The sequence below is a fragment of the Talpa europaea genome, assembly GCF_964194135.1.
Source record: "Talpa europaea genome assembly, chromosome: 7".
Classification (NCBI taxonomy): domain Eukaryota; kingdom Metazoa; phylum Chordata; class Mammalia; order Eulipotyphla; family Talpidae; genus Talpa; species Talpa europaea.
The window spans coordinates 121,600,364-121,627,930 of record NC_140074.1 but is presented as its reverse complement, the minus strand read 5'-3'; the positions used below and the strand labels follow the sequence as shown (position 1 = coordinate 121,627,930).

The following is a 27,567-nucleotide window of genomic DNA, read 5'->3' as shown; positions in this document are numbered from 1 at the left end:
GCCCCACAGCGCCCAGGTGAGTCACAGGCACGCTGCATTTTCCGAAGCACTGGTGCAGATGAATTTTGAAAAAGGAGGGGAAATGTCATCATGACATACTCTGCCACTGACAGCCTCGCAGGCACTGCAGGCTGGGGGTGGGGGCGGTTGGGGGGGGGTAGGGGCTACTGTGGACCCATTTTCTCTACTTAGACTTAACCTCTCGGTCGACCTCCAGGTAAGTACTGGGGGTCTCCCGGTTCTTCCTCACTGGGAGAAAGGGGAGGGGACCTATCCCCCCTCCTCATTCTCTAGCACCCACAATCACCTGCTCACTCACCCAACCCCTCCAGCCCACTCCCTCACACACAGCCTTCCACCCCAGCCTCGCGTTCCTCAGAGGCAGAGCCAAGATAATAATGGTCTCCATTTCAGGGGCTGATGAGATGCGAAGTGACCGGAGGACCGAGGCCCCCGACACAGCACAATGAAAGTCAGAGATGGCCAGGCCTTTCAGAGCCGGTCCCCAGGAGAAGCCCCGCACACCCCGCCTTTCCCCCGCCGCCCCACCCCCACCCCCGGGCAGAAAGGAGCCTCGCAGTCCAGCCAAGCCGATCGCTCCCGCCCTCCCGCGCCCCCGGGCAGCGCGAGCCGATAAATCTTCCCCTGCACGTTGCATTGTTGGGCGAGTTGTTTTCGCGTCTCGCTGGTCTCCGGCCCTAACCTGGGGGTCCCTCAAGTCCGGGTTCTCAGCCTTGCTCGTCTTCGGAGGCCCCCCGTCTCCCCCCCACCTCGGCACAGCGCCTGGCGCTGGGAGGGCGCTGGGTGTGTTTGCGAAATGGAATCGCGCTGAGGCGGCGCGCACCCTCCGCACGGGGACGGGGACGGGGACGGGGACGGGGACGGGGACGGGGACGGGGACGGGGACGGGGACGGGGACGGGGACGGGGACGGGGACGGGGCGGCGGGCGGCGGCGGGGCAGCGGCAAGGCTGCTGCGCGCGGGGCGAGGGGGCGCGGCGGGCGGGGGCTCCCGGGAGAGGCGAGCGAGGAGGGGCGCGGGGCGGGGAGCCGAGGCTGGGCCCGCGCAGGGCTGGCGGGGCCCGACGCCGAGGACGCCTCCGCCGCGCCCCCTCCCCGGGCTCGCGCCTCCCCGCTCCTCCCCCGCGCCCGCGCGCTCCTCCGCCCCGCCGCCCCCGCCCGCGCCCGCGCCGCCGCAGGGAGGGGCCGGGGAGGCGGAGCCAGCGCCGAGGCTGGGCCCCCGCGGCTCCGGGCCGGGAGCGGCGAGCTCGGCGCGCGCAGGTGGGCGCCGCGCGGGGAACGGAACGGACCGGGGCCCGGCGCGGCCCGGAGGGGCCCGGCGCGGCGGGAGGAGGCGGCCCCCGCCCGCGCGCCCCGCAGCCCCGCCGCCCGCCGAGCCCCGCTGGGCTGGGGGCGCCCAGTCCCCGCCCCTCGGCCCCGGCCTCTCCCCGCGCCCCCCCACCCCGCCTGCGCCGGCTCTTTCCGGCCGCGCTGCCCCCTGCGGGACCGGCCCCCGCGTCCCCAGGTTTCGCCTCTTTCCCAGCCGCGCGCCTTGTTCGTCCCACAGGTTCTTCCCAGAGCGCTTGGAGTCTGCGCTTGGCCCGGGGGAGAGTGGGGGGCACAACTGGGAGCCAGACGGTGAGTCCGGCGGCAGGGGCGGGCGTGTGGGTGGGCCGGGTACCTTTCTTAAGCATCTTGGTGTCACGGTGCTCGGGCGCAGTGGGGCCGGCTCCATGTTTGCAGAATGAATGAATCATTACTCTCCTTGTCCCCTCGGAAGGAGGACTTTCTTAGGTCCACGTGCTACCGAGCACATTGGGGGGGTGTGTGCGCCCAGAAATGAGGCTCCCCGCTCTTGCATAGCAGAAGCCCGCCTCACATTTCTCCATCGCGCTTGGGGGGGAGGGTCCCTTCAGGTTGCAGATTGGGCTTGGTGGCAGGAGGGAGCTTGTAGGCCCGCCAAATACTTGTTGAGGGATTGAGGGGCAAGGGATTAGAGCCAGGCCTCTTAGAAGGGGGTGCCGTGGAGAAGGGTCCACTGTCAGGTGGGGGCCACCCCCCTGAGACCAGCCTGCAAGGGGAGGTGGGCTCTGCTTTGCAAGTCACTGAAATCCTTCAGGTCTCTTCTTGTTCTTCAGTAAGATGGGAATATTAGTACCCATTCCTCAGGACTTGGTGCAGATTTTTTAAAATGTCATGTGATGCCACCCAGCACAATTCTTAGCACACCGGGGGCACTCAGCAAATCTTTGTTTCCTTTACTTTCTCTGAAAAAAATGAGCAAAGTGTTGTTTGTTCCCCTCTCCTCTGTCCCCAAATTAGTCCTAGACACAGTGTAATTGCTGTTGAATGAACATGCTTGGTGGAACTTCACCCCCACATCCCACCCTTTCTCCCAGAACCCACAGGCGGAGCTGGGGACCTGACCAGCAGACATGCCGGTGCTGTCCGAGGACTCAGGTGCGTGTCCCTTCTCCCCAACACCCCTGGAGATAAGAGTCTGCCTGCAGCTCAGGACTGGAAAGAGCAGCCCCACCTCCAAGCCCTGAGAGAATGTCCACGCAGCAGGGCTGAAGTGATGTCTGAGGCTGGAAGAATGCCTTGTGTCTGCTCTACTGCTGCTCTGATGCTCTCCGCAGGCTTGCACGAGACCCTGGCGCTGCTGACGTCTCAGCTCAGACCTGACTCCAACCACAAAGAAGAGATGGGTTTCCTGAGGGATGTTTTCAGTGAAAAAAGCCTCAGCTACTTAATGAAGGTAAAGCCCCATTTCCTGCTGAGAGTTTCTAGAAGTCTTCCTGGTAACCTGTAGCCCGTGGAGTCATCCTAGCCATTCCCTGTCCCAAGAAGGTCTTCTCTAGCCCATTGTGCAGGGCTTTCTTGTATGCTGCCCCTTTGGTGAACCAGTCTGTAGCGTTTGGTGCCCCCATGGTTGTGGGGGGGCTGTGTGGTGTCCAGGGTACACCTGGGCAGCTGGTGGGGGAGGTCCAGCCTGCAGTCAGCTTGTCTTTGCAGATTCACGAGAAGCTTCGCTATTATGAGAGGCAGAGCCCCACCCCAGTGCTGCACAGTGCGGTGGCCCTCGCCGAGGATGTAAGCCCCAGGTTTTCCTTTATCTGTGGCCCTCATCCCCCACCCCATCTTGCTTTATCACCATTGCTTAGCCAGGGGAACTGGAAACCAGGAGCCAAAGGTGAAGAGGTATCTCTCTTCTCCCTGGATGTCCTAAATGGCAGGGAGGGATGCATGAGCCTTAGACCAGGCTGGGGACGCGGTGACAGGGTGACACCCACTTACTGTGTGTTCTTGAGAAAGTCTGTTTCCCCGGCTGTGAAATGAGAGCATTGGGATCAGATCAGCAGTTGCCAGACTGTTGAGGACTGGCCATATGAACATGTTAAACACATTGGATCGTGCTTTGAGAAGTACTGAGGTCAAGGTCAAGCCTGCTGACTGGCTCATGATCCTCGTTTTTGAAAAGCACTGATTCCTCATTACTTTTGGACCTGTCTTCTGCATTGCATTGTTTGGGGAAAGCTGTTTGGGTTGATTACTTGGGCCAACTCTTAAATTAATTCGCCTAATCCCAGGAAAAGGCCTGGCCAGGACTGGGTGCACATCCCGCACCTTCTCCACTACGGGGTTGATTAGGATGGTGTTAGTTTGCCAACCTCTGTTGCTAGCTCTGTAACCTTAAATAAATCACCCAGTCTCTCTGAACCCCAGTTTCCTCGTCAGTAAAATAGTGTAGTGGTGAATGCCCAGACCATAGGGCCACATAAGCCCGTGTTCAAATGCAGACAGTGCCAACTCTGAGCACCCCTGGGTGCTGTCACAGTTGCAGGAGGGCTCTTGGGCTTGAGGCCTTGGGAGTGGGGTCACCTGGAAGCACCTGCAGCCATTCTGTCTCATCTCCTACAGGTGATAGAGGAGCTGCAGGCCACCTCTGTGCGCAGTGACGAGAGGGAGCTGCTCCAGCTGCTGTCCACCCCCCACCTCAGGGTAGTCACGCCACAGTCCCTGCCCACCCACGCGCCTTGTGTCTCCTGGGATGGGGGCAGGAGGGAGCTCTTGCTTGTGAGGCCAAGGAGAGGAGATGCTGACTGAGTCTCCTCAGTGCCTGTGCCTGGGGTGGCTGTCTCTCCAGCCTGAGATTCAAGACCCCCAGAGTGCTGCCCGGCTCTGGCCCCTGGCCCTGGGAGTGTGCCAGCCCCTCTTTCCTTTCAATTTCCCGACAGGCCATGCTCATGGTGCATGACACAGTTGCCCAGAAGAATTTCGACCCTGTCCTCCCCCCTCTGCCTGATAATATTGATGAAGATTTTGATGAAGAATCAGTAAAGATTGTCCGTTTGGTGAAGAACAAGGAACCCCTGGTATGTGGTACCCACCTCTCTTCCCCCACCCTCTCCCTGAATCCCACTGCACCCAGAAACCCAGGCCGGGGCTTTCCTGAAATGATCAGAATGAGTGATGGCAGTTTTGTCAGGGCTGCCACTAACCCCTGCAACACCCTGTGTGCAGAGTACCCCTTTTTCTGGCTGGGTACAGCCTCCCTCTACTATGGCCTGCTCCTTTGTGCTGTTGATAACCTGCACAGCTGCACTGGGCAACCCTAATCATTGTCTCTGAATCAGACGATGGCAAACTATGGTCTAAGCTCCAAACCTAATCTGGCAGTTTTAGTAAGTAAAAACTTGTTGGCGTACAGCCAGGCCTTGCTTAACACATTTCTCGTGGCTGCCTCTACATTGCGGTGGCAGAGTTGAGTAGCTGCAGTGGAGACCTTGTTGCCCACAAGGCCTAAAATATTTGCATTTGGCCCTTTACAGAAACAGTTTGCCAATTCCTGCTCTGAGCACTGAGCAAGCACGGGGCATCCACCTCCCGCCCCTGACAGATTGTTATCATCTCAGTCCTGGTTCAGCATTGATTTACCAAGCAGAGACGCAGGCTTGTTTATTAGAGGGAGGGAAACGGTGGAAGTGCGGAGCTGAGCACTTGCCGCGGAGAATACCCCAGCTGCCATTATTTCTTCTCAACTTTCACCAAATGACCTCGCATGAACTGCTTCTACACACAGCTAGGATCTCGCTTCTGCCTGTTGCATCATGTTCAAAAAGGGCCAGTCAGCCATGGACTTGGCAAATGTGTTGTGAGCCCTTCTGGGCGCCAGGCTCTGTGTTGGGTGCAGACCCTTCAGATGATGAAAACTTAGTCCTTACCCTCTAGGTTCACAGGAGGCAGTGACGGGATTTCCTGGAAGGGGAGATCCCAAGTTGAATTCCCGAAAAAAGGAGCAGGAGTTTTCCAGGAGGAGGGGAAGGCATTCTGCGCGGTGGAACTGCTGGAGCATAGCCATGGGAAGATGAATGTCGTAGTGTATGCAGGGGACTCTGAGCTGCCTGGTGTGGACATAGAACATCAGGTTTGATGGCAGGAGCTACAGAGGGGAGGCCAGAACAGTAGGAGGTTGGAAAAACCCTGGTTGTCCATGCACAGTTGTGTAGCTTGACCCTGAGGGCAGTTGGGAGCCATTGAAAGGTTTTGCATAAGGAATATGGTTAGGTGCATGCTTCAGAGAGAGCACCCTGGCTGCCAGGTAGATAGTGGCTTGGAGGGTGAAGCCAGAAGCAGAGGACTGATTTGAGGCAAGGGTCTAGATTGATGAGGTTCAGAAGCAGGGCTTGACCTAGCTTGTGGGAATAAGGAAAAGAAATTCAAGGTAGTGCAGAAATAAAATGAATGTCACTATGTAACTGACTGGGTTAGGGTGGGTGTTTGGGAGGCATCTAGGATAATGACCAGGTGTTCGGTTAGAACAACTGGGTCACCCTGGGGCCATTACCAAGGAAGGGGATTAGAAGGAGCTTAGAGCACATTGAATTCAAGAGGCCTGTGTGACCAGTGAGCAGAGGCATCTAAGAGGTGGAAGGTTAGGTATCCAGAAATACAGACTTGCCACTGCCAGCACCCAGGAGGGGGTTAGAACTATGTTTAAGACGCCCTGGGTAAGGAGTATCCAGAATGAAATGGAAACCTTGGCCCTTTAATCAACTTTTAAAAGGTACACAGAGGGGGACTCAGCAAAGAAGGTGAATTGTCATTGGGAAGAACTGGGAGAGACAGGTGTCACCAGGCCCACACTGAGAGAATTCCAGAGGGAGGTTAAATACAGAGTCAGAAGGAGAAGATCAGAGGAGAGAAGACCGAGGTGGCTGCCGGACTGGTTGGTGCTTTGGTTGGTGCATTTGAGGTTGAGGGCAGGAAGCAGTGAGCAGATGCATGCGGCTTCTTTAAGATGCTTGCTCCAGAGGAACCCAGACTGGCTGCTGCCTGCTGGGGGTGCAGGCATTTAATGATGGGAGAGACTTGATCATATTTTTAGGACTAGGAGAAGGAGCCAGTGGAGAGGTGACATTGAGAATGCAGGAGAAGAAGGGAGGGGTAGAGGGACCTGTAGGAGGAGCCCCTGTGCTGAGCTGGCAGAAAGGAGGAGAGGATGGACAGATGCTGGCAAGTGTGAAGTTCTGGGAGCAAGAAGCCACGGGGCTCTTAGCTTCTCTTCCCAGCATTATTTATGTGTTCAGATAGGTGATGGGGATGAAGTTAATAAGTGTGCCAGTGTTTGCAGTTACAGCCAATAATGAATGGTTAACATGTATTGAACACTTACTGTGTGCCTTGCATGCATTATCTGAGAGAATCTTGCAGCCCCCCCACCGATATTCTTGTACCCCGCACCCCAGAGGAAACCAGCTCGGCTTGGAGGAGATAAGAGGCCGCCTTACTAAGCTGACTGCCAGTAAATGACAGCGTGGATTCAAACCCAGGGCCATCCAGCTGCCGAGCTCGGCTCTTCCCTGCTGCTGCCCTGACCCACCACAGTCCAGCTGTGTGGGAAAGGAAATCGAGGGCTCACTAGTGCCTTTCTCATCCTAGACAGCATCTCTGTATGCTTCACAGCCAAGTCCTAGTCCCAAAGCTCCGACTGGGGCATAATTGGTTCCCCTCGGCAACAACAGAAGGTCTGGTAACCCTGTGATTGGTTCCAGGCAGGCTGAGAAATTTGCTGGCACATACTCTCCTCATTAGATGTCTTTGCAAGAGGCAGGGGCTGTGACAGGATAGAGAAAGCACTGGGCTCGGCATCACAAAAAGCTTTTCTCCTCACTAGCCGGTGACCTTGAGGTGCTTACTTTCTCTGAGTTCCAGCCGTCATCTCCACAATGAGGGTGTGACAGTGTACTGTGCTTGGTAACCTGCAAAGCGCTGGACTGTGCTGCTCTGGGATGTCTGTCTTTGCATCCTTAGCATTGCACAGGACCCTGCTGATCTGCACTCTGGGCTGGGCGGGGGGATGGGGGTGGACGCTCTGTCGGCCTCCAACAGTGGACAGTCGGGGTCTGAGACTTGGGGCTGCTTCTTAGGAGCCTGTTGTCTCTCCCATGCAGGGTGCCACCATCCGGCGGGATGAGCACTCGGGGGCCGTCGTGGTGGCCCGGATCATGCGAGGGGGCGCAGCAGACCGGAGCGGTGAGTGACGTCAATATTGGCTTGGCCATTGACCCCAGCCTTCCTCCTCCTGGCTGGTCATCTGTTTGCCATGTGCTTTGCATTCTGGAATTCTCTTCTCTTCCCCAAGCTGGGTAGAAATCTTAATCATTTGAAAATATCCCAGCCACAGAGTACTTTGGGAGTGTCAGAAGAGCTTGTGCATTGGCTTAGCCTGCGGATGGGGGGGTGAAGCAGATCACCTGGGCTCGCAGGCACATCCTTCGCAGACACCTTCACTGGCCTTAGCAAGCCACTGCTACCGACAGGGTGTTCTTGTCCCTGTGGACAAGAACTGTTGAACTGGGAGGCTAGCCTCGGGTGTAGAAGGGCGTCACTCCCAGCAGTCTTGGATCGCTGTGAGCGAGGCTGGGCCAGGCCTCCTCAGACCTCAGCAAGCACATGGATGTGCACAGCATCTTGTTTAGATGCACATTTCGACTCCAAGCTCTTAGGTGGCCCTGGTTGTATACTCCTCCCAGCTCTGCTGCCCCGCTGCTGCTGCCAGCGCCCCATCTCTTATGCACAGACACTTGTCACGAAGGCAGAGGCTGACTGAGCAGTGTGTTCAACACCCTGATGACATCTTCCCAGGCGCCTTTAAGTTTCCTGGTTAAGGGTGGAGAAGGACTTTCTCAGACCGTGTCTATAAACCCAGGAAGGTGAAGAGTTAAGGGTATTTTTAAAGAAGCAGAGGCTATAGCAGAAAGAGCATGCTTGCTGTATTCCAGGAGCCCTGTTTCGGTGCTGCTTCTTGAACTTCTCAGCAGCGTGGCCTTGTGCAAGCAGCATCATTTTTCTTTCAGCTGCTGGCTGGTACATAGCGGGGCGGGGGTGGGGAGGGCGGTCCTATGGGGTGCTTATGAGGTGCTGATAAGGCACCCAGCACCAGCAGGGACTCAGTTGGGCCAGTCCTGGCTAGGGTCTTTAACCTTGAGTCCATCCTGAGCCGGGTCCTCAGCGGGTCCAGCGGTGCCCAGCGCTCCTGCCCATACTGACTGCGGCCCTTGTCTCCTAGGCCTTGTACACGTGGGTGATGAGCTCCGAGAGGTGAATGGCATTGCTGTCCTGCATAAGCGGCCTGATGAGATCAGCCAGATTCTGGTCTGTACTGCTAGGGGTTTGGGGTTCTGGAGCCAAAACAGGGTGCTTCCTAAAGTCAGGGAAGATTCTGGTTTGGTCTCCCTGTTTTCATGAAGAGGCTACAGGCCAAATGGCCTTAGAGTGTGCATGGGGTGTAGGCTGGGGACAGGGACAAGTCACCGCGCATTCTGGGCTCCAGAACAGGAATGCTTTCTCATTTGATATGCGGTTGCCATGAGGATGTAAACATCTGGAGAAGGAGCCAGTACTTCTCCTCTTTAAGGAGATTCTGGGGAATTAAACCTGGGACAAAAACTGCCTCCTGAGTCTATTCTGGGAATTTGAGTCCAAATTGAAATTGTGAAAAGCCCCAATCACATTTTTGTCCTGTTTATCCTCAGGCGTCCTCTCCTGACATGACACTGTTAACTTCCGGTGGTTTGGGGGATGGAGACAGGGTGAGATCTGAAGAGTGGTGGCCTCCCCCAGCCCTCCCCTGGCCCCCACCCACAGGGGCCCCTGCCCGAGTCGGCCTGCCCTTTCTCTGGTCCTGGGCCCCAGCCTTCAGTGTGCAGGGCATTGCAGCACTGGGCAACCATAGGGCAAGCTGTGTTCTGGGCTGACAGCATTCTTCCTGTGGGCCCCTTTTGGGGGTGTTGGGTCTTGGGTAGAGAGAAGGGGACCCCCTGAAAGGTAGGAGTGGCCTGAGATGGGATTACCCCTTGGGGGAAGATGGAAGCAAAGAGGAGAGTACTGAGTGGGACCCAGCACCAAATTAGGTAGGAAGGAGGAAAATGAAGCTGAACTAGTTATTTTAAATCTCCCCTGAGAAAAGAAAGAAGGGCAGTGCTTTGGGGCACTGGGGTCAGGAGGATGGGCAGTTGGAACCCACTAGATGCCTTGTCCTTGGGTTCCCATCGAAAATCTCATGTCCTTTTTCCCCATAAAAGTTCAGATACTTGGGCCTTCCTGGTGGCGCAGGGTTTAAAGTCTCGGCGCTAGCAAGTGACTGCCAGTTGCTGCGGCCTGAGTTTGATCCCCAGCCAGGGAGGTGACCCACATGGCACAGCAGGCCTCTCCTGTCTCTCCTGGTGGTCCCCTCAGCAGTGTATTTCAGCAGATCCGCCTGTTCTGCTCCCCACTCTATCTCTGGTGAATCCTTTCACCCCCTGCACCTCTGCCGTACTCCCCAGTTCTTATATGCATAAATCAATTAAATAAATCTTTTTTTAAAAAAAGTTCAGATACTTAGTTTCTGAGTTTTGCTTTAGTTGATCCAACCAGGTGCTGCCATAGAAGTGAGGGCCATGGCTGGAGGCAGTGTCTGTCCTCCCTTCTGGGTGTGAGTTTGTAGACTTGGGAAGTGAGACCAGCTCACAGAGTGATCTGGAAGATGATAAAACTATGTTCTCTCTGCTTCCAGGCGCAGTCCCAGGGATCTATCACCCTGAAAATCATCCCAGCCACCCAAGAGGAGGACCGCTTAAAGGAGAGCAAGGTATGGGGGTCTGGAGGGTGCTGGCGGGGGCGGGAGCCCTCACTGAGTCTGGTCCCGGAACGTGTGCTCAGTGGAGAGAACCTCACTCCATCACAGGGTGACTCATTTATTTGTACACCATCTCTTTCTAAACAGGCTTTGATGTAATTTTCTAATAAAAGATGAGGTTATTTTAATTGAAATAGAAAATTCAGGGCCATGAAGAGGAGAAGGTAGCAAATGTGCTGGCTTTGGGACCAATTAAGTAACTGCTGTTTGTTGAGCTTACCTTTTTTGGGTGCCTCCTCTGTGCCAGGCGCCCCGCCAGATGGTGGAGACAGATCATCGGGTTCCTAGTTCAGAGGGGAGGCTGGAGAGCAAGTCCCTTATAGCTGTGTGCTCAGTGCTTTGGAAAGATCGGTGCAGAGTTACATGCACCTTGGAAGGTGTCATCAAGTAGGTGCATTGGAAATGAGGACTTCCCTGGTACAGGAGGGGTGGGAAAGTGTGGACAGCGGGGTCAGCACACAGAGTCCAGGCACGGAGGAGAGAGCGCTGGCAGGCTCTGGGGCAGGGCGGCACTAGGGAGGTGTGGCAGGCCTGTCTTCTGAAGGGCCTCAAGTACCTTGTTAGGGGTTTTCATATAATCCCTGCTTAGTTTGGGGTCTCAGGAGCCAACCCTGAGACAAGGATTTGGGTGTAAAGGTTTATTTGGAGGTTACCCTGGGAAATAGCACGCTGCTGCTGTGGGCGCCAGAGCCTAATCCTGCCGGAGAACAAGGGGCCCCTGTGGACAGGGCTCTGTCATTCCACCCGAGCCTGGGGAGGTAGCACCAGCCTCTGCCAGTCTGCACCGGGGGGATCAATGCCCACCTGCTGCATGGGCAGACCCCTGTGGCTTGGGAAACAGCTGCAGGTGCTGGGAGCTGGAAGTCAGCAGGGTGCTCTGAAATGGTAAGGCCCTAGGGTATATGAGAGGCACCCCATTCCCAAGTTGCAACCTCTTAGGTGGTGAGAAGCTCTTAAAGGTGTTCAGTGTTTTTTTTGTTTTTTTTTTAAAGATTTATTTTTATTTTTTTTATTTATACAAGCACTGAGCACAGTCAGAAGTGCGGGAGGGCGAGAGAATTCACCAGAGCCAGAGTGGGGAGCAGAGCAGGCAGAAGGACCGAAGTACACCGCTGAGGGGAGCAGCAGGCGGCAGGAGAGGTCTGCACGCCATGTGGGACCCTCCTCTGGGGCCGGGAAGCAGCCGGGGATCGAACCAGCGCTGCAGAGGCCACCAGGGAGGCCCCAGTGTTTTGTTTTTTAAGAGGAGAGTGAGGCAGCCCTATTTGGTTTAGGAAGCTTGCTGGGGCAGCCACAGGGTGGGGAGCGCAGTACGGGGTGACTGGAGGCAGGCAGACCCAGTAGGAGCCCTTGCTAAGAGCTCGGATGAGAGGTTAATAAGACCGAGCTGAGGAGCTGGGAGAGAGGATAGAAGAGGGCATTACTGTGATTTCAGTAATTGGGACCTGCACTTCCTGGCAGCCAGGGCAGAAAGGGGAATGTAATGAATGAGGCACTTTTCATCAGTGGGTGGAAGGAAACATGGCAGATGATCAAGAAGGCGGATCGCGGCCTCCTGGTGCTCAGGGCACGAAGGAAGGGACCGTGCATAGCCTGGCACAGAGCAGATGCCAGTAAATATTTTGATGAATGGAGATTAACAATAGATGATGTCTTTGATGTCGTTTTTTTAGAGCAAATGAAGAAATTAATCTTTGCTGTTTCTTTGTATCCTTCAACTGAATCCCAGGCGTGGGGACTCTTGCCTGTCAAAAGGTGGTTCACTCTGGGACAAGCAAATGTCCCGTGTGCAGCTTTTGTGGGTTCTACCATGATATAAGGGGAGAGCTTGTTTTTCCTGAAAGACAGTGGATTGCCTGTCCCTTAGGCCATCCTTCCTAAATACTTCTTGCGCTGGGCTGGAGGTGGGCTGGCCATTTAAGATTCTAGTTTCCATGAGTTCCTGGCACCCCGATAATATCTGTGGCTAGATGAGGGCATCTGTCCTCACAATACATTACTAGAAAGGTCTTAACTACCCTCTAACTGAATCTTTTCTGGTTGGCACATTAAAGAATACAATTTGGGTCTGTCTAGGAAACCCTTTGGCCATTTTTTTTTCCTGCTTGCTGCTAAAGTAATTACACCTTGCCAGTAAATGGCCTGGAAATAGAAATAAATAAAATAAATTCATGCCACTGAGTTATAGAAGAGGCTGTGTCACAAATGCTGTGTCTTCTCACCGTCTTCTCTAGGGGGTAACCTAGCGAACAGAGTTGGGAGTGGCCAAATACGTGACAGATGAGATGGGATTGAAGTGTAAAAAATGTGGGCATTACCCACCTCACAGTGATGGTGAAGAACCAGTAATTGTAGTTCTGTTGGTATTTGTGTTCTTACTGAAAAATCTAGATGGCTTATTTATTTATTATTTTATTTTATATATTTTTACATTATTTTTCATAAATTGCTTATTTAACTGATGAGTGCGGATTCAATAGGAGGCCTATCAAAAATAACTTGGGTTCCACCTTTGCTTGCCTTCACTTTCTGTAATCGGACTAATTGCTGTGTGTATGTTAAGAGGTTGTTATGTTTTGTTTTTTTTTTAAAGATTTATTTATTTAAGCATACAAGAACTGGGGTACAGGCCAGAGGTGCGGGGCCGGGGTGAGAGGATTCACCAGAGACAGAGTGGGAAGCAGAACAGGCAGACTGACTGAAATATGCTGCTGAGGGGAGCAGCGGGTGAGACAGGAGAGGTCTGCTGCGCCATGTGGGTTGTTCCCTGGCCAGCCAGGGATCGAACTCGTGCTGCGATATCTTCATAGGTTGTGTCTTAACCCCTTGCGCCACCAGGGAGGCCCAAGAGGTTGTTATGTTATAAGGACAACAGATCAGGTAAAATAAGGAATATTTAGGTGGGAAAGAGAAATTCAGGCATGGGCCCACCTATTCTGATTCTTTTTTTTTTTTTTTCAGATTTATTTTTATTTATTTATGCCTATAAGAACTGAGGTGTAGGTCAGAGATGCAGGGGTTGAGAGGATTCACCAGAGACAGTGCGGAGCAGAACAGTTGAATCTACTGAAATACACTGGCTGGGGATCAAATTCACGCTGCAGTGGCTGGCGATAGCTTGATAACACTGAGACTTTAACCCCTGTGCCACCAGGGAGACCCCTATTCTAATTCTTGATGTATTTCCTGACTGTCCTACCCCAGATGATTGAAGAACAGGAAGAATGCTGATGGTGTGTGTTTCTGGTTAGCTTGCTGTTCTCAAGCCTGCTTGTGATTAATTGTGAATGGCCGTGGTCATGGCCTTGGATGCAGTGTAGAGAGACCTGTACTTACCTCCCACAGGTGTTCATGCGGGCCCTGTTCCACTACAACCCTCAGGAGGACCGAGCCATCCCCTGCCAGGAGGCGGGCCTGCCCTTCCAGCGCAGACAGGTCCTGGAGGTGGTGAGCCAGGATGACCCCACGTGGTGGCAGGCCAAGCGAGTGGGGGACACCAACCTGCGAGCAGGCCTCATTCCCTCCAAGCAGTTCCAGGAAAGGTGGGTCCAGGTGTGTGGGAAGAAGGGTGGCCCTGGGGTGGTTGGAGGCCCAGGTACCTGCCAAAGCCCCATACACTGTGTCTGGTCCCTGAGGTGAGTATCAAGTGCCCTCGGGTTTGTTCTTTTTGACCCATACCATGTATTGGCTGTTTGTGATTTAAATAAACATGTGGAAATAGGTGCTCTTAAATGAACATGTATTATAGAACACATACCTAGACAACACTGAGAAATAAAGCAGAAAAGTACAAAGAGTATGAGGCAAGAAAAGTACCCAGTCTTGCCACTGTCTCAACAGCATAATTTATATTCCGTCCTGTAGAATTTGAGGCCTTGCTTTTTTTCCTAACTTAATATTTTTGACGTTAGCATTTCCCCCATTATTTTATGTTTTTTTATTATGTGACTTTCGTAGCTCTATAATATTTTGCCAGGAGATAGGCCTTCAGGGGCAGCAGGCATATTCTCTCAGCTGAACTGGTGTCACTCCCTTCTGTGGCTCTGCTCCTCAGTCCTCTCTAATGCCTCCCAGCCACAAGGCTGTGATAATAATCTTGCATTAGACCGTTCTTCACTTTCCAGCTATTTCCTTAGGATGGGTTTTCAAAAGTGTCAGAGCGGGGCGGTTATGACTGTTGCCTCCCCTGTGGTTTGCAGCCCTTGTCACATCTTCTGGAGGGTGTGGCCTGTGGTAATGACAGACCTCAGGGTCTTAGTGACCCTTGTCAGGTGGTGCTAGGCCAACCAGGTGTATTAGCATCCCCAGGGGACTGGTTAGAGAGAGAACCCCAAGCCTGCTGAATCAGTTCCAGGGCTGACTCTTAGATCTGGCTTGTAGCAGATGCTCCAGGTGATTCTGAGGTGCTGTCATTTGAGAACTGCTGCTGCTTCTGCAGTGGAGTTTCAGGCACACCTGTGTCTTTGGCTTCACAGACTGTGGAGAAGACTCTTTAGATGCATATTAGTGTGGAAATCTTAGACACCTCAAGGACGGGTATTTTCTCAGCTCAAAGCTGAGGCCTTGGTAGCTGCCTCTCCACTAGCCACATATGGATAATGTGCTAGGCTGAGCTCATTGTTGAGGGGAGAAGGGAGTTAAATGAAGGTCACTCTCACCCTCAGCCTTTCCTGCATGTCCTTCTGCTATTTACCAGCTTCCTCAGGGCTGGGAAGGCCAGTGAGAGTGGAGAGCAGGCCTTCCTTTCTTGAGAATCAGTCACAGGAAAGTAAGGATCAGGGACCTTGGGCACTGATCTGGATCCCTGTGTGCCACTGGGGCTGGGCGAGCTGCTCCCAGAGCAGGAGACCCACTTTCTCCTAGTGACCCACTGGACCCCCATGAAATTGTCCCTCTGCCTTGGAACTCAGTGCACGGCAGGAGGCCCTTGGAGTACCAGCCTGTGCCCACCTGTGAGATCCAGCCTCGGTTTCCTTGAGCTTCCACGGGTTTCCCTATGACTGGTTCTCTGGCCCAGCTCACGGGTCTGCCCATCCCCTTGTGTCTCTGCAGACGGCTAAGCTACCGGAGAGCCACAGGCACCCTGCCCAGCCCCCCCAGCCTCAAGAAGCCCCCCTGTGAGTAGTTGGGTGGCATTGGCACTTCAGGGAGGAACTGGGACTTGGGCTTGGGGATTTCGTGTGGGGAAGAAGCAGGCGCTGGGCTGGAAAGGGCAGCAAGGGCCCTGTCTGAGCTTGCAGGCTTTAGAGGAAGGAGGGTATGATGGGGAGAGAAATGTGGAGGGGAGATGGGGTAGGTTGGGAGATTTAGTCCCTGGAGAGGAACTTCTATATTTGGGGCCCATAGATGATACTGGGGGGCATATTAACACCTCTCAAAATTGTATGCCACTTTCTGTGTGTGTGTGTGTGTGTCTGTGTCTATTGTCTGGGAGAGGTTCACAGCTTTTATTAGATTCCCAAGGCCTCTCTGACCCTGATAATTTAAGGAGCACTGATATTGGAAGGGAAGGGGGGTGGGGGGCTGTGAGTGAACCCGTGCCTCTGTGCAACCAGATTTGGCAAATAAAAATGAAGGACACCCGTTAAATTGGAATTTCAGTTAAAAAAGTTGGAATTTAATATGAGTATATCTCGTACAGTATTGAGATTCACTAAGAAATTGGTTGTTTATCTGAAATTCAGATTTAACTGAGTGTCCTGGCTTTATCGGGAAGCCCTACTGTGTGTGCTTTACTTTTCAGGAAACAGGCTCCTGCCTTCTTGCCTTTTAATTGTCACAACAGCCCAATGAAGTAGTGGGGGTGGGGCATCCTCCTTTCCAAATGGAAAGTGGGGGCCATGGGAGTGGACTGGGGTCAGATTTTCCAAGGCCCGTAAGCAGAACCCCTGGGTTAGAGTCCAGAATGAAAGAGAGGCTTCCCTAGCTATGGCCTGTCTGGCTGATGAGATGGGGGAGGCGGGGGCCGGGTGTGGGACCAAGAGAACTCCCCAAATGACACCAAGTGAGGGGTGCATGGTTAGCCTTCCCCTTGGGTCATGCTGGCAAGTCTCAAACCCCAGAGAAGAGAGAGCAGGTCCTGGCCCCTGCAGGCATCCAGAGCAAGCTGCTCCCCTGGCCTGGAGGCCACTGCCAAAGGCCACTTTGCCAGACTTGCTCTCAAGTTGGAAGGGCTGCTGAGTAAGTTGACCTTGAGGCTCTGACGCCAGTAATGAGCCGACTTGCTTTGGCCGCTAATGAGACATGCACAGGAAGGCTAATTAGAGCAAGGCTTGGGTTTAACGCACCAAAGCTCAGATCATAGGTTTGTTGGAGGAAAGAAAAGAGGGGACAGATGGAGGGCTTCTGAGACATGAAGCCACAGCCGCCTCTCAGCCGCAGGGCCTCCCGGTTCCCCTCCACTAACGCTGTTCCATCTGTCTTTTGTGCAAACCGCAGATGATCAGCCTTGTGACAAAGGTAGGCCTGGTGTTTGTCCCCCGTGCTCACATGCAGGCCCCTGTTCTGCAGGCTGTCTGGGGCTGGAGGCCTTGTGCTCCTCCACCCCCGGGGGTGACCACGCCTCTCCCTGCCTGCCCTATCAGTCAGATGGGCCTGTCCTTGGGGCTGCAGAGGCGCTAGGGTCAGAGCCCCCCCGCCCCCCCTTCTGCCCACCTGGCACTCAGGGCCCTGCTGTCCCTGGACTTTAGCTAGATTGTAGCTGGGCTGATGTGTGACCAGGCTGGGTATGGGGCAGGAGACAAGAGGGTGGGACAGGGCAGGTGATGCTTCCATCCTTACTCACAGACCTTAACTCAGAGAGAATGAAATGGGGCCTGTTGGTCCCAAGCCCCCGGGGCCTAGAAAGGCTCTTGGGGCCTAGGCATGGAGAACTGGGCAAAACAGAACCTGTTTTTCTGGGGAGGCCAAAACATGGGATTTCTCCTGAGTTCCTAGATATACAATTTCAGAGGATCAGCCTGACCCTCCATGGCCTGGGTACCTCTAGGCTGGGAAGTGTGTCCACCATGGCTCACTGCCCCCCTTCCTTGCCCTCTCTCTTTGCTTCCCAGAGACCTGTGACTGTGAGGGATATTTCAGAGGGCACTATGTGGGTAAGTATTGGGGGCTTTCCTCCCACGCCCCTTCTTCTACCCATGCACAGCCCACCTTGGGGTCCTGAGTCAGGGAGAGACAGAGTTACATTTTCTGAACCCCAAGAAAATTTCAAGAGCAACTGAGCCTGGGAACCCACATTTCCCCAAGGTCGCTGCCAGCCAGAGGAGGGTCTGACCTGCCCAAACCTTGGAGCCCACCCCAACTTTCACCCAGCCACTGGGAGTAGAGCCCTGGCAGGAACGGGACGTGGACCATTAACAACAGTAATCATTATTGTCACCGTCTGAGCAATGGCTTATTTAACATTCACACCACCAAATGGCAGTGGACCTGCACCAGCCCCCAGAGCACCTGCACATCTTCTGTTCTGGTTAATCTTTTCAAAGGTATTAGAGATAAAGAGTTTTGACTTCATTTTGAAGTAATTTCAAACTTATCGAAAGTTGTAAATTGCAGCGAACTCCCTCACACTCTACACCCAGATTCACCAGTTGTTGACCCTTGGCTGGATTTGCTTTATCACCTCCTTTTTCTCCATATTCACCTTCCTCTCCCCAGACCATGTGAGCGTTAATTGTAGACATCATGTCCCTTCATCCCTAAATATCTCAGCATGTATTATTCCCGAAGGACCAGGACATTCTCTTTATAACCCAGGGCAATTATCCATTATCTGGGGATTGCCTGGGCCTGTAGCTCTGGGGTCCAACAAGCTGTTCATATGAAAATCTGTTAGTTGTTCCAATAATGTCCTTTAGAACATTTCCCAGGATCCAATCCAGGCCCACAGTTTGCATCTGTAGATGTGCATTCCCATTTCACAGATAAGGGAATTGAGGCTCAGAGTGGTGATGACTTGCCCAAGGTGAGTTGATGCCAGGTTGGTGGCCTTTTCATCGTATTAATGTGTGTCCCTATCAACCCCTTCCTGTAGCAGGAGGTGGTGTGAGAGGCCTGTGGGACTTAGTCCCACTTCCAGGTCTGGCCAGGTGGAGACAGTTTACCCAGAGATCCCGGGACACATGCCACAGTGTCCCCTGCCCTTCCCCTCCAGCTGGTCTTCGGAGGAGCTTCCGGCTGGGCCGTCGGGAGAGGTTGGGCAGCCTGCAGGAGGGAAAGATGTCCTCAGTAGCTGAGTCCCCGGAGCTGCTGACCTATGAGGAGGTGACTAGGTACCAGCACCAGCCCGGTGAGCGGCCTCGCCTGGTAGTTCTGATCGGTAGGTGACGTCAGCCTTTCCAGGCTGGGGCCAGTTTCCTGCTTGGAGAGGGGAGGAGGGCGCTCAGCAGGGTCCCTGGTCAGTCTTCGCTTCGTTTCCCAGGGTCCCTGGGAGCCCGACTGCATGAGCTGAAGCAGAAGGTAGTGGCTGAGAATCCACAGCACTTTGGTGTTGCCGTTCCACGTAAGGAGACCGTGTGTGTGTGTGTGTGTGTGTGTGTGTGTGTGTGTGTGTGTGTGTGACTTTCATGGGGACTTGACTCCTTGTGTGTGTGTGTGTGTGTGTGTGAGAGAGAGAGAGAGAGAGACTTTCATGGGGACTTGACTCCTTGTCCATCATAGTTTTTTGGGTTTGAGACCAAGGGCCTCCTGCAATGGAGGTCATGCCACCTCCTCTTCAGAGGGACTCCCATGGCCACTGCGTTCCTCTTGGGTAAGAGAGCAGGTCAGGGAGGCCAGAGAGCCAGCTGGGCAATATTGCCTGGGCACCCCCTTGTCATCGGGCCAGCCTGGGAGGGTGGCTGGGCACACCCCTGCGTCTGGCCTATGTTACAGGCTCGGGTGAATCTGTGATGTGTCTGGCACACACAGGCAGTGGCTGATCGGAAGTGGTTGATTTATTACACGGGTCAGCCTTGAACTTCTGAAAGGAGTGAGAGCACAGGTGCACTACTGTTTTTGCTCACCATGATGTGACCTCTTTGCCCGACCATCTTTCTTTCAAAGATACCACCAGGCCCCGGAAGAGCCATGAGAAGGAAGGGGTGGAATATCACTTTGTCTCTAAGCAAGTGTTTGAGGCCGACTTACATCACAACAAGTACGTGTGTGTGGCGGGTCGGGTGTCTCCCTGCAGCTGTGTGACCTGCACCTGTCAGTCTTACACTCGACCTCCAGGGAGGGTTCTAGAGAATGTGGAGGAGGTGGGAGAGAAATCCATCCATCTTCTGTGCTGATTTAGGCCAGCCGGAAGCTCATGGCCTTTCCCCTCCGGTGGTATTTTAGGTTCCTGGAGCACGGTGAATACAAGGAAAATCTCTATGGCACCAGCCTCGAGGCCATTCAAGCTGTGATGGCCAAAAACAAAGTCTGTTTGGTGGACGTGGAGCCAGACGTGAGTTCCTGGACCAGCTGGGCATTTCTTGTTGGCAGAATGTATAAATGAGGGGCTTGTGCATTTCAGAGAGCACCGGGCGTTGAAATGTCCTTGGGTTTCCTTTAGAGAAACTAATGAAAGCTTGGGCCCCCAAACTGCAGTAATGAATGTTGGGAGCTTGTGGACCTTCTTGGCGGCCCACAGACCTGGGACAGTGGCATGTGGGTAGAGTGAGTCACGCTGTAGATGTGGCAGCCAGGGAACGAGACAGCGAGGGTAGAAGCCTGGGCTCGGTTCTCAGCACCAGGCCCCTCTGTGTCCCCCCCTACCCCCCGCCCCCCACCTTCCAGGACCAGTGAGGTGATTGGCTTAGGGCATCATGGAGGGAGGGGGTGGAGAGAGTGGTCTGAAAGGGAGAAAGGGAGGGAGAATGACCGTGTGGCGAGCTGCAAGTCCACTGCCAGCTCTGCACACCTGCGTGCTGTGTGACATCTTTTAACCTTATCTTTGAGCAAAACTTCTAAGCTTTGAACTCAGCCTGGGGATTTTTTTTTTCCCCCGTGATAGAACCAGATCCTTGATTTGCAGATAGACATGGTAGGTCTTTAATTTATAGAAGTTTGCTTGCAGCAGATTCCAGAAAAGCACCCTGTGTCTGTACAGGAAACCCCTCACTCACTTGGGCTCCCTGGGCATTGAGAGTCAAAATGAAAAGTTTAAATTTCAAAATTTTATTTTATTTTATTTTACTTTTTAAAAGATTTATTTATTTATTTATACAAGCACTGGGTACAGTCAGAAGCGCGGGAGGGTGAGAGAATTCACCAGAGACAGAGCGGGGAACAGAACAGGCAGATGGACTGAAGTACACTGCTGAGGGGAGCAGCGGGCGAGACAGGAGAGGTCTGCGCGCCTTGTGGGACCCTTGCCGGCGGCGGGGGATCAAACCGGCGCTGCAGAGGCTGTGGGCAGCTTCACAATCCAGCACTCAACCGCTGCGCCACCAGGGAGGCCCTTTTTTTTTTTTTAATTTCAAAATTTTATTTGTAAAGTGGTTTTACTATATTTTGTTAGGTGCAGACTATCCAGATAGCAGTTTAATACTGGTGTTTCCCAATAGAGACTCTGACATTACAGATGAAAGGCACTAATGCACAGTGTGGTTTGTATACTGAAAACCTTCTAAAGTCATTATAGTTCATTTCAGTGATCTTAGTTTCTTCATTTGTTTGGCAAACGGTTCCCTTTGACTGTCACGAGGAGGCCTGTGTGACACCAAGTCTGCATGGTGTCTTCCAGATCGATGACTTTTGAGTAGCTGCACATGGAGTCCTGCTGTCTTGCTTTAGGAGTGGGCAGGCGAGGAAGGGCCTAGATGGTTAGTCAGAGCTTAAGGGGTCCATGCTAGGAGCGATGGTGCCTTTGAGCATTGACTTTGGAAATAGCCTCCCTCCCTCCTATCCTTGGTGAATGGGCCTTTAGGCTGCTCAGTTAAAGTCCACTGTCATGTGACCAAGACAAGCCTTTTGCCATAGAGGTTATGTGATGAGGCACACACAGCATTATTAGTAGGTGTTTGAAGAGTATCTTCCATATGAGATACTTCAGAAGTCTGTAACATTCCTGAATTTACTTTCTCAGGCACTGAAACAACTGAGGACCTCAGACTTCAAACCCTATATTATATTTGTAAAGCCTGCCATTCAGGAAAAAAGGAAGACGTCTCCCATGTCCCCAGCTGGCGAGGATACAACAGCCCCACTTGTAAGTTTCAAGTTGGTTATCTCTTTTCTGAAGAGGCCCTTTCCAGGGAGTGAGGGTCCTGTACCTTCTGCTGGAGACCATCTTTCCATTTTGCATAAGGGAAAGAATTAGGGGGGTCATGTGTCCAGAGGGCCTCCCCATTCAGACAGGGCTGGGCTGGCTTAGGCCCACCACCCTCTGCTCCCTCACAAGCACCCTCCATCCCAGAGAATAAAGGGTCTGAGGCAATCGGGGACGTTCAAGCCACATGGATCTGTGGAACTCCTAAGCCAAATCCCAGTATTTTAAAATTGAAACACCCACTAAAAAGGCCATTAGCAGTGCTTGCAAATGAGGTTGCCTTAATCCATTTTTAAAACAAGTAGATGAGATAATCTGTGTGTTTCTAAATGAACTTCTGCTTAAGTGTCATAGATTCCTTGTTTAGCCCCGCTGGTGGCAGGAGCTCCACTTGAAACTTAATATTCAGCACAGTCCTCCCAGGCGGCAGGGGCTGGTGACTCATCTTTTCTGGTTCTAAACAGGGTCAGTGAGAGGATGTGCTGGCAGTTGTTGTGGGGGAGTCAGAAGCAACCCAGATCCAGTATAGATGCTGCTTGCTGTCCAGCACAGCTAGTTCCATCTGAGGGAGGCTTTCTTGGATCTCCCCCAGGATGCAAGCTTAGTTGGTACCAAGCCTGTGTTGTGATTGTCCACACCTACTAATTACTCAGTGGTGGCTAGAGAGAACATTAGCCATCTCCCCCCGTAGGAACTCTGGGGAACATTAGCTAGGATCTAGAACACACAGCCTGCTCATGGTGGCGATCCTAATAACAAAGCAAAATCAGAAACAACCTGAATGTCCCATAGCCAGGCTTGGTTCAATACTTTATAATATTGTACGACATTAGCTGGATGGAATGGAATATTATATAGCCCAGCAACAGTCATATGGTTCAGGAGTAGTCGACGACATAGCCAAATGCAATAAAATGTGAAATGAAAATAAGAAGGTATGGCTCAAGTTTGTGTCACACACAAAAGATGCTAAAATCAATTCTCCCTGAGTAGTGAGCTCAAGACTAGATTTTGTTTTCTAGTATTTTTCACTCTTTGGCAGTAGGGATTAACAACTGCATTGAGGTAAAATCCATGTACCACACAATTCACATATTTAAATTACACACTTCAATAGTGTATTCAGAGTTGTGCATTCATCACCAAAATCAGTTTGGTTTTTATTTTTTGCTTGAATGATATGTTTAGTGAATATACAAAAAGCGTTTTGTTTTTCGTTAGCCAAAATATTTTAAGCAAAGCTTAAATGGCAGTGGATGGCTATTATTTAACCCACAGAGTGTTTGATTTTAAAAGTGCCGTTCTGATTATTGATTAATTGAAATATAATTTTTTTTAGTCAGAAATGTCAAAAAATATTTTTTTATTGAGATAGTATTGGTTTACAAGATTGTATGTGATTCAGAGGTGTAGGGTCACACCTCCTTAGATGCAGGTTTCTACACCACACCCACCAAGGCACCCAAAGTCCTCGACCACAGTCCATTGGACCCTTTTCTTCACTTTGTTTCATGGGTTTGGCACACTTTCATCACCCCAAAAGAACCCTGAGCCCATTAGAATTTCCCATCCGCCATTTCCCCCCAAACCCTTTTCTAGCTTCAGGTAATTGTTGGTCTGCTGTATCTCCAGATGCATCTGTTTTAAACGTTTTGTGTCATCGGAATCATACATAGGTATCCTTCTGTATCTGGCTTCTTTTAGTAAAATGTTTTTAAGGTTTATTTCCTATATCAGTACTTCATTCTTTTTTATGATTGAATAATAGCCCTATTTTGTTTCTCTATTCATCAATTAATGGACATTAATAGCTACTTTTTTTTTTAGCTATTATGAATAATGCTGCTGTGAACATTTGTGTATAGGTTTTCCTATGGATGTGTTTTCATTTCTCTTGGGTATATACCTAGGAGTGAAATTGCTGAGTAACTGCTGATCACTGTCTTTGATATGCTTTGAGGCTCTTCCACAGCAGCTGCACCATTTTACACTTGCACCAGCCCATTCAAGAGTTCCGATCTCTGCATCTTCATCAGCCCTTATTGTCTATCTTTTTGATTATAACAAGCCAGTGTTGTTAAGCGATAGCTCATTGTGGTTTTAATTTGCATTTCCCTAATGACTAATAATATTTAGCCTCTTGTGTTTATTGGCCATTTGTATATCTTTAGAGAAATGTCTGTTACTTTGTCCATTTTTAATTTGGATTATTCATCTTTTTATTCTTGAGTTGTAAGAATTCTTTAAATATCTTGGATATAAGTCCCTTATCAGATGGATGACTGGCAGATATTTTCTCCCATTCTGTGTCTTTCTATTTTTCTGATCTGGCCCATTAAGCACAAAATTTAAAAATTTTAAGAAAGTCTGATGTATCTATTTTTTTCTTTTTCACTGATGCTTTTGCTCTCATATTTAAGAAAGCATCGTCTAATCCAAGGTCATAAAATTTACTCCTATAGTTTAAGATATTTATTGGTATACAAGTAAGTCCCTCATCCATTTCAAGTTAATTTCTGTCTATGGTGAGAGGTAAGAGTTCCAGCTTTATTCTTTGCATGTGGATGTCCACTTGTCTCAGCACCATTTATTAAAAAGACTGTTCATTTCCCATGTAATTATCTTGGCATTCTTCTCAAAAATCAGTTGGCCATAAATTAAGAATTTTTTTCTGGACTCTCAGTTCTATTCCATTGATCTGTACATTTGTTGTCTTTTGGTATATCAAAGTCTTGATTACTGTAACTTTATGAGAAATTTTAAAGTCAGGAAGTGAGAGTCATCTAACTTTTTCAACTTTTTGCTGTTGTGGGTCCTTTGAATTTCCATATGAATTTTGGGACCAGTTTGTCAATTTTGTTCTACTATTTTTAAATAAATATTTTAGGGTTAAAAGAATTTAGTAATCAGGAGGGAAAGACATCTGAAAAAGAGCCAAGAAGACATAAGGGGGAATAAGGGGCAGCTTCCTAGGACACTCAGAACATTTACCAAGTCCTCAGGTCCCCAGGAGATGCCAGTTTTTTTGGAGTCTGAACTCTGCCCTCGCCCATGGTTGTTATGTCAAGAGAAACAGAACTGTTCCTGGTGACCTTCCCCCTGACCACTGCCACCATCTGTTCATCTCCTCTGTGACCCTCCAGAATGCTGCCAGGCAGCCAGGCAAGCTGATGATTAAGTTTGGTCAGCTTTTTTTCTTGCCTTTTCAGTTCAACCACCAGTGTGAAATCTCACCTTGTTCCTCTAGCATCACCAGATGTGTTCCACTTTGCTGAAACCACTGTCATTCTCAACATGAGTAGGTAGCAGGGGCACGGGGAGGCTATTAAAATACAGTCCCCTGGCTCTATTCCCAGGGATTCTGATCTGGGCGGTAATTTACATTTTAACATTTACCCTTTCACTGATTTGGATGGATGTAGGTAGAACCCAAACCCCGTTTGGAGAAATTTCTCATAAAAGCCTGAATTTAAGGACAAACCTTAAATGTTTGTCTGGCACCCGAGTCCCAAGTCAGGGAGTCTACAGCAGAAACACCCTTTGGGCTTAGTCTGCATATCAGTTTGCTACTCCCAAGTCAATGGGGTTCTGCCTTTGGATGCAGCAAGCTAGTCCAGTGTGGGGCCTGCAGCCACATGGGGGTGGGGGTCCTCTCCTTTGTGCAGTTCGGGGCCGTGACCCACTGTCAGTGGGTGAGTTCCATCTTTAGAGGCCAAGAAAAGAGTTCAGAGGATTTGAGGCTGCGCAGCAAATGTTCCGCCTTTAAACTCCATTAGAGAGTTGAGTTTTTTCAGGATACAAATATTAGGAAGGTTGAGGTACTTAGTGGCAAACAAGTTCCTTCTATAATTTCTCAAGTAGCTGAGGGCGAACAGGGAGGGTGCCTGCTGGTGTGTGCAAGGGGTGGGGGAGGGGCCCGAGGTCGGGGCAGCACTGGACACTTCGCAATGCCTCTGAGTATGAGGGAGGCCCTGCCAGATGGGATATAGAATTGAGGTGCTTCTCCCAATTTGGTGTAGTTTTTCTACTCCTGATGGAGGAAAGCAGAGAAGAAAGTACCTCAGCCTTCTCTTGGGTCTTTGTAGCAGCATGAGAAAGCTTCCCTAACGCTGTAGAACAGACTTTCTGAATCTGCCGCTGCTCTTGCTGAAGTGGGAATCTGGTTTGACTGTTGACAGAACAGAAGAGAATATTTTGGAATGTGGATTTCTATGGGGAAAGGACAGATCTCATCCCCTTCCATAGAAGCAAAAAAGCCCTGAACCCCTAGAGACGGAGGAGAGAAGGCAACAGGACCGGAGAGAGAGAGAAATCTGGAAGGGGAGAGAGGGCCAGTATCAGAGTTTGTTTTATAATTTTACTTAAAGCGGATCTGCTACTTTTCATTTCTTCCCAAAACCAAACTAATTGTCAGTCAAGCAACCACTTGAAATTCTGTTAGAGAGCCTTTTGATGGAGAAGCAAACCCTGTGTGGTTGGATGAAGTAGAAATCCTCGGCTGTCTCCCCCTCAGCTTGTCACATGTCAGGAAAGCAATCTGATTAAAATATCAAGCACCCTAAGGAAACAGGAAATTTGACCAGGTTGTCCCAGCATTTTCTCAAATAATTCTGCCTACTGTGCTAGTGTTTGGTACTGTTAAGAGGAAATGCAAAGAGTTGAGTTCTATATTATGAAGGTACATGTCTTCAGCAGGCATTAAAGTTACTTAATTCTCTACTTCCCCCCATTGATGCCAGAAAGGCTTCTTTTGCTTTTATTTTATTTTTATTGAAGTCACATTATGACATTATATACATTTCAGGTACGCCTGAAGTGATTGCTTTCATATAGCTCATATTTATAGTCTTGTAATTATTTCATCAAATATTTCATCAATACAATAATACTATTTCTTTGGGGATATCTTTGGGACAGGAATTGTGATCCTGATTTTCTTTTTTTAAAAGATTTATTTATGCATACAAGAACTGGGGTACAGGCCAGCGGTGTGGAGGATGAGAGGATTCATCAGAGTCAGAGTAGGCAGAAGAGGCAGATCTACTAAAATACATTGCTGAGGGGGGAGCAGAGGGTGAGTCAGGAGAGGTCTGCTGTGCCATTTGGATAGCTCCCCAGCTGGGGCTCGAACTCATGCTACAGTGGCTGTGGATAGCCTCACAGTGTTGTACTTAACCCCTTGTGCCACCCGGGAGGCCCCTCGTGATACTGATTTTATATATATTAGATATATAATCAGCATCCCCCAAAGCACATCCCATCAGGACTCCCATCAGGACTTGCAGCTGACAGGCCCTCAATATATGTTGAATGAATGAACAATGATCACATTCATCAACTCTCTTGGGGAGCTGGCTGGGATATTGTCACATACTGTTGTGTACACTTTTCGCTGTTAATGAGCCAGATTCATCCATTCACCACTTAAAAACGAAGAAAGTTGGGAATGCTGCCCAAGAAAAAGGCTGTGGGCTGCTCCTTTGGGATCAACACCCCATTGCTCCAAAACTGTCCCTTTCCTTGCAGGATGAGGAGCAGCAGGAGATGGTCGCCTCTGCCGCCTTCATAGACCAGCATTACGGGCACCTGGTGGACGCTGTGCTGGTGAGGGAGGACCTGCAGGCCGCACACGGCCAGCTCAGAGTGCTCTTGGAGGACCTCAGCAAGGACACTCACTGGGTCCCTGTTAGTTGGGTCAGATGACTCGATCCTAGAACATCCAGGTTGGAGAGAACCCAGAAGACCACCGAGGCCAGCCTTCCCAAGTTACCATCAAGGAATCTCCAGTGTGGAAAGGGACAGAATTTTCCATAAACTCCATCATCAAGAAGAGTTTAAGTGGGACGCCTTGTTTGTTGTTGGTTTTTGTCTGTTGCTTTTCACGGGGCCCCTTTAGAGCAGAAAACCAGGGCGGAAAAGGGGTGTATTACAAATCAACACATTTCATTCATTAAAGTATCACAGGCAAGTGGACCTTGATTCTTTGTACCAGAGTATGTAGCCACTGTCCTTTGGGGGTCTTGGTGGGTGAATCTGTGCAGCCCCATTTGCAGAGATGTTTTGGCCTTCTGGAGTGACACTTCATTTATCTACTTTTGTTGGAAACTGAGGGTTTGTTTTATCTACTTTTGTTGGAAACCCAAGAGGGT

At 51.0% G+C, this 27,567-nt stretch overlaps 1 protein-coding gene across 4 annotated transcripts; it reads left to right on the top strand.

Moving 5' to 3' along the window:
• Window positions 1-2,419: 2,419 nt before the first annotated feature.
• On the top strand, window positions 2,420-27,207 carry MPP3 (MAGUK p55 scaffold protein 3; the record flags this gene model as incomplete). 4 transcript variants are annotated; one of them, XM_084238406.1, is made up of 18 exons in its annotated part: window positions 2,420-2,459; window positions 2,639-2,757; window positions 3,015-3,092; window positions 3,921-4,001; window positions 4,238-4,375; window positions 7,454-7,535; window positions 8,572-8,657; window positions 10,060-10,134; window positions 13,528-13,724; window positions 15,235-15,299; window positions 16,621-16,641; window positions 17,235-17,276; window positions 18,335-18,499; window positions 18,602-18,682; window positions 19,225-19,318; window positions 19,504-19,612; window positions 21,236-21,358; window positions 26,945-27,207. In XM_084238406.1, 18 exons carry the CDS (start codon window positions 2,435-2,437, stop codon window positions 27,119-27,121), a joined length of 1,758 nt encoding a protein of 585 aa, XP_084094532.1. In that variant the 3' UTR covers window positions 27,122-27,207. The 4 variants fall into 4 exon arrangements, with proteins under 4 accessions (XP_084094532.1, XP_084094534.1, XP_084094533.1 ...); XM_084238408.1 differs by having other exon boundaries at window positions 2,435-2,459; window positions 15,244-15,299; XM_084238407.1 differs by having other exon boundaries at window positions 2,435-2,459; window positions 3,873-4,001.
• Between the last annotated feature and the right edge of the window lie 360 nt (window positions 27,208-27,567).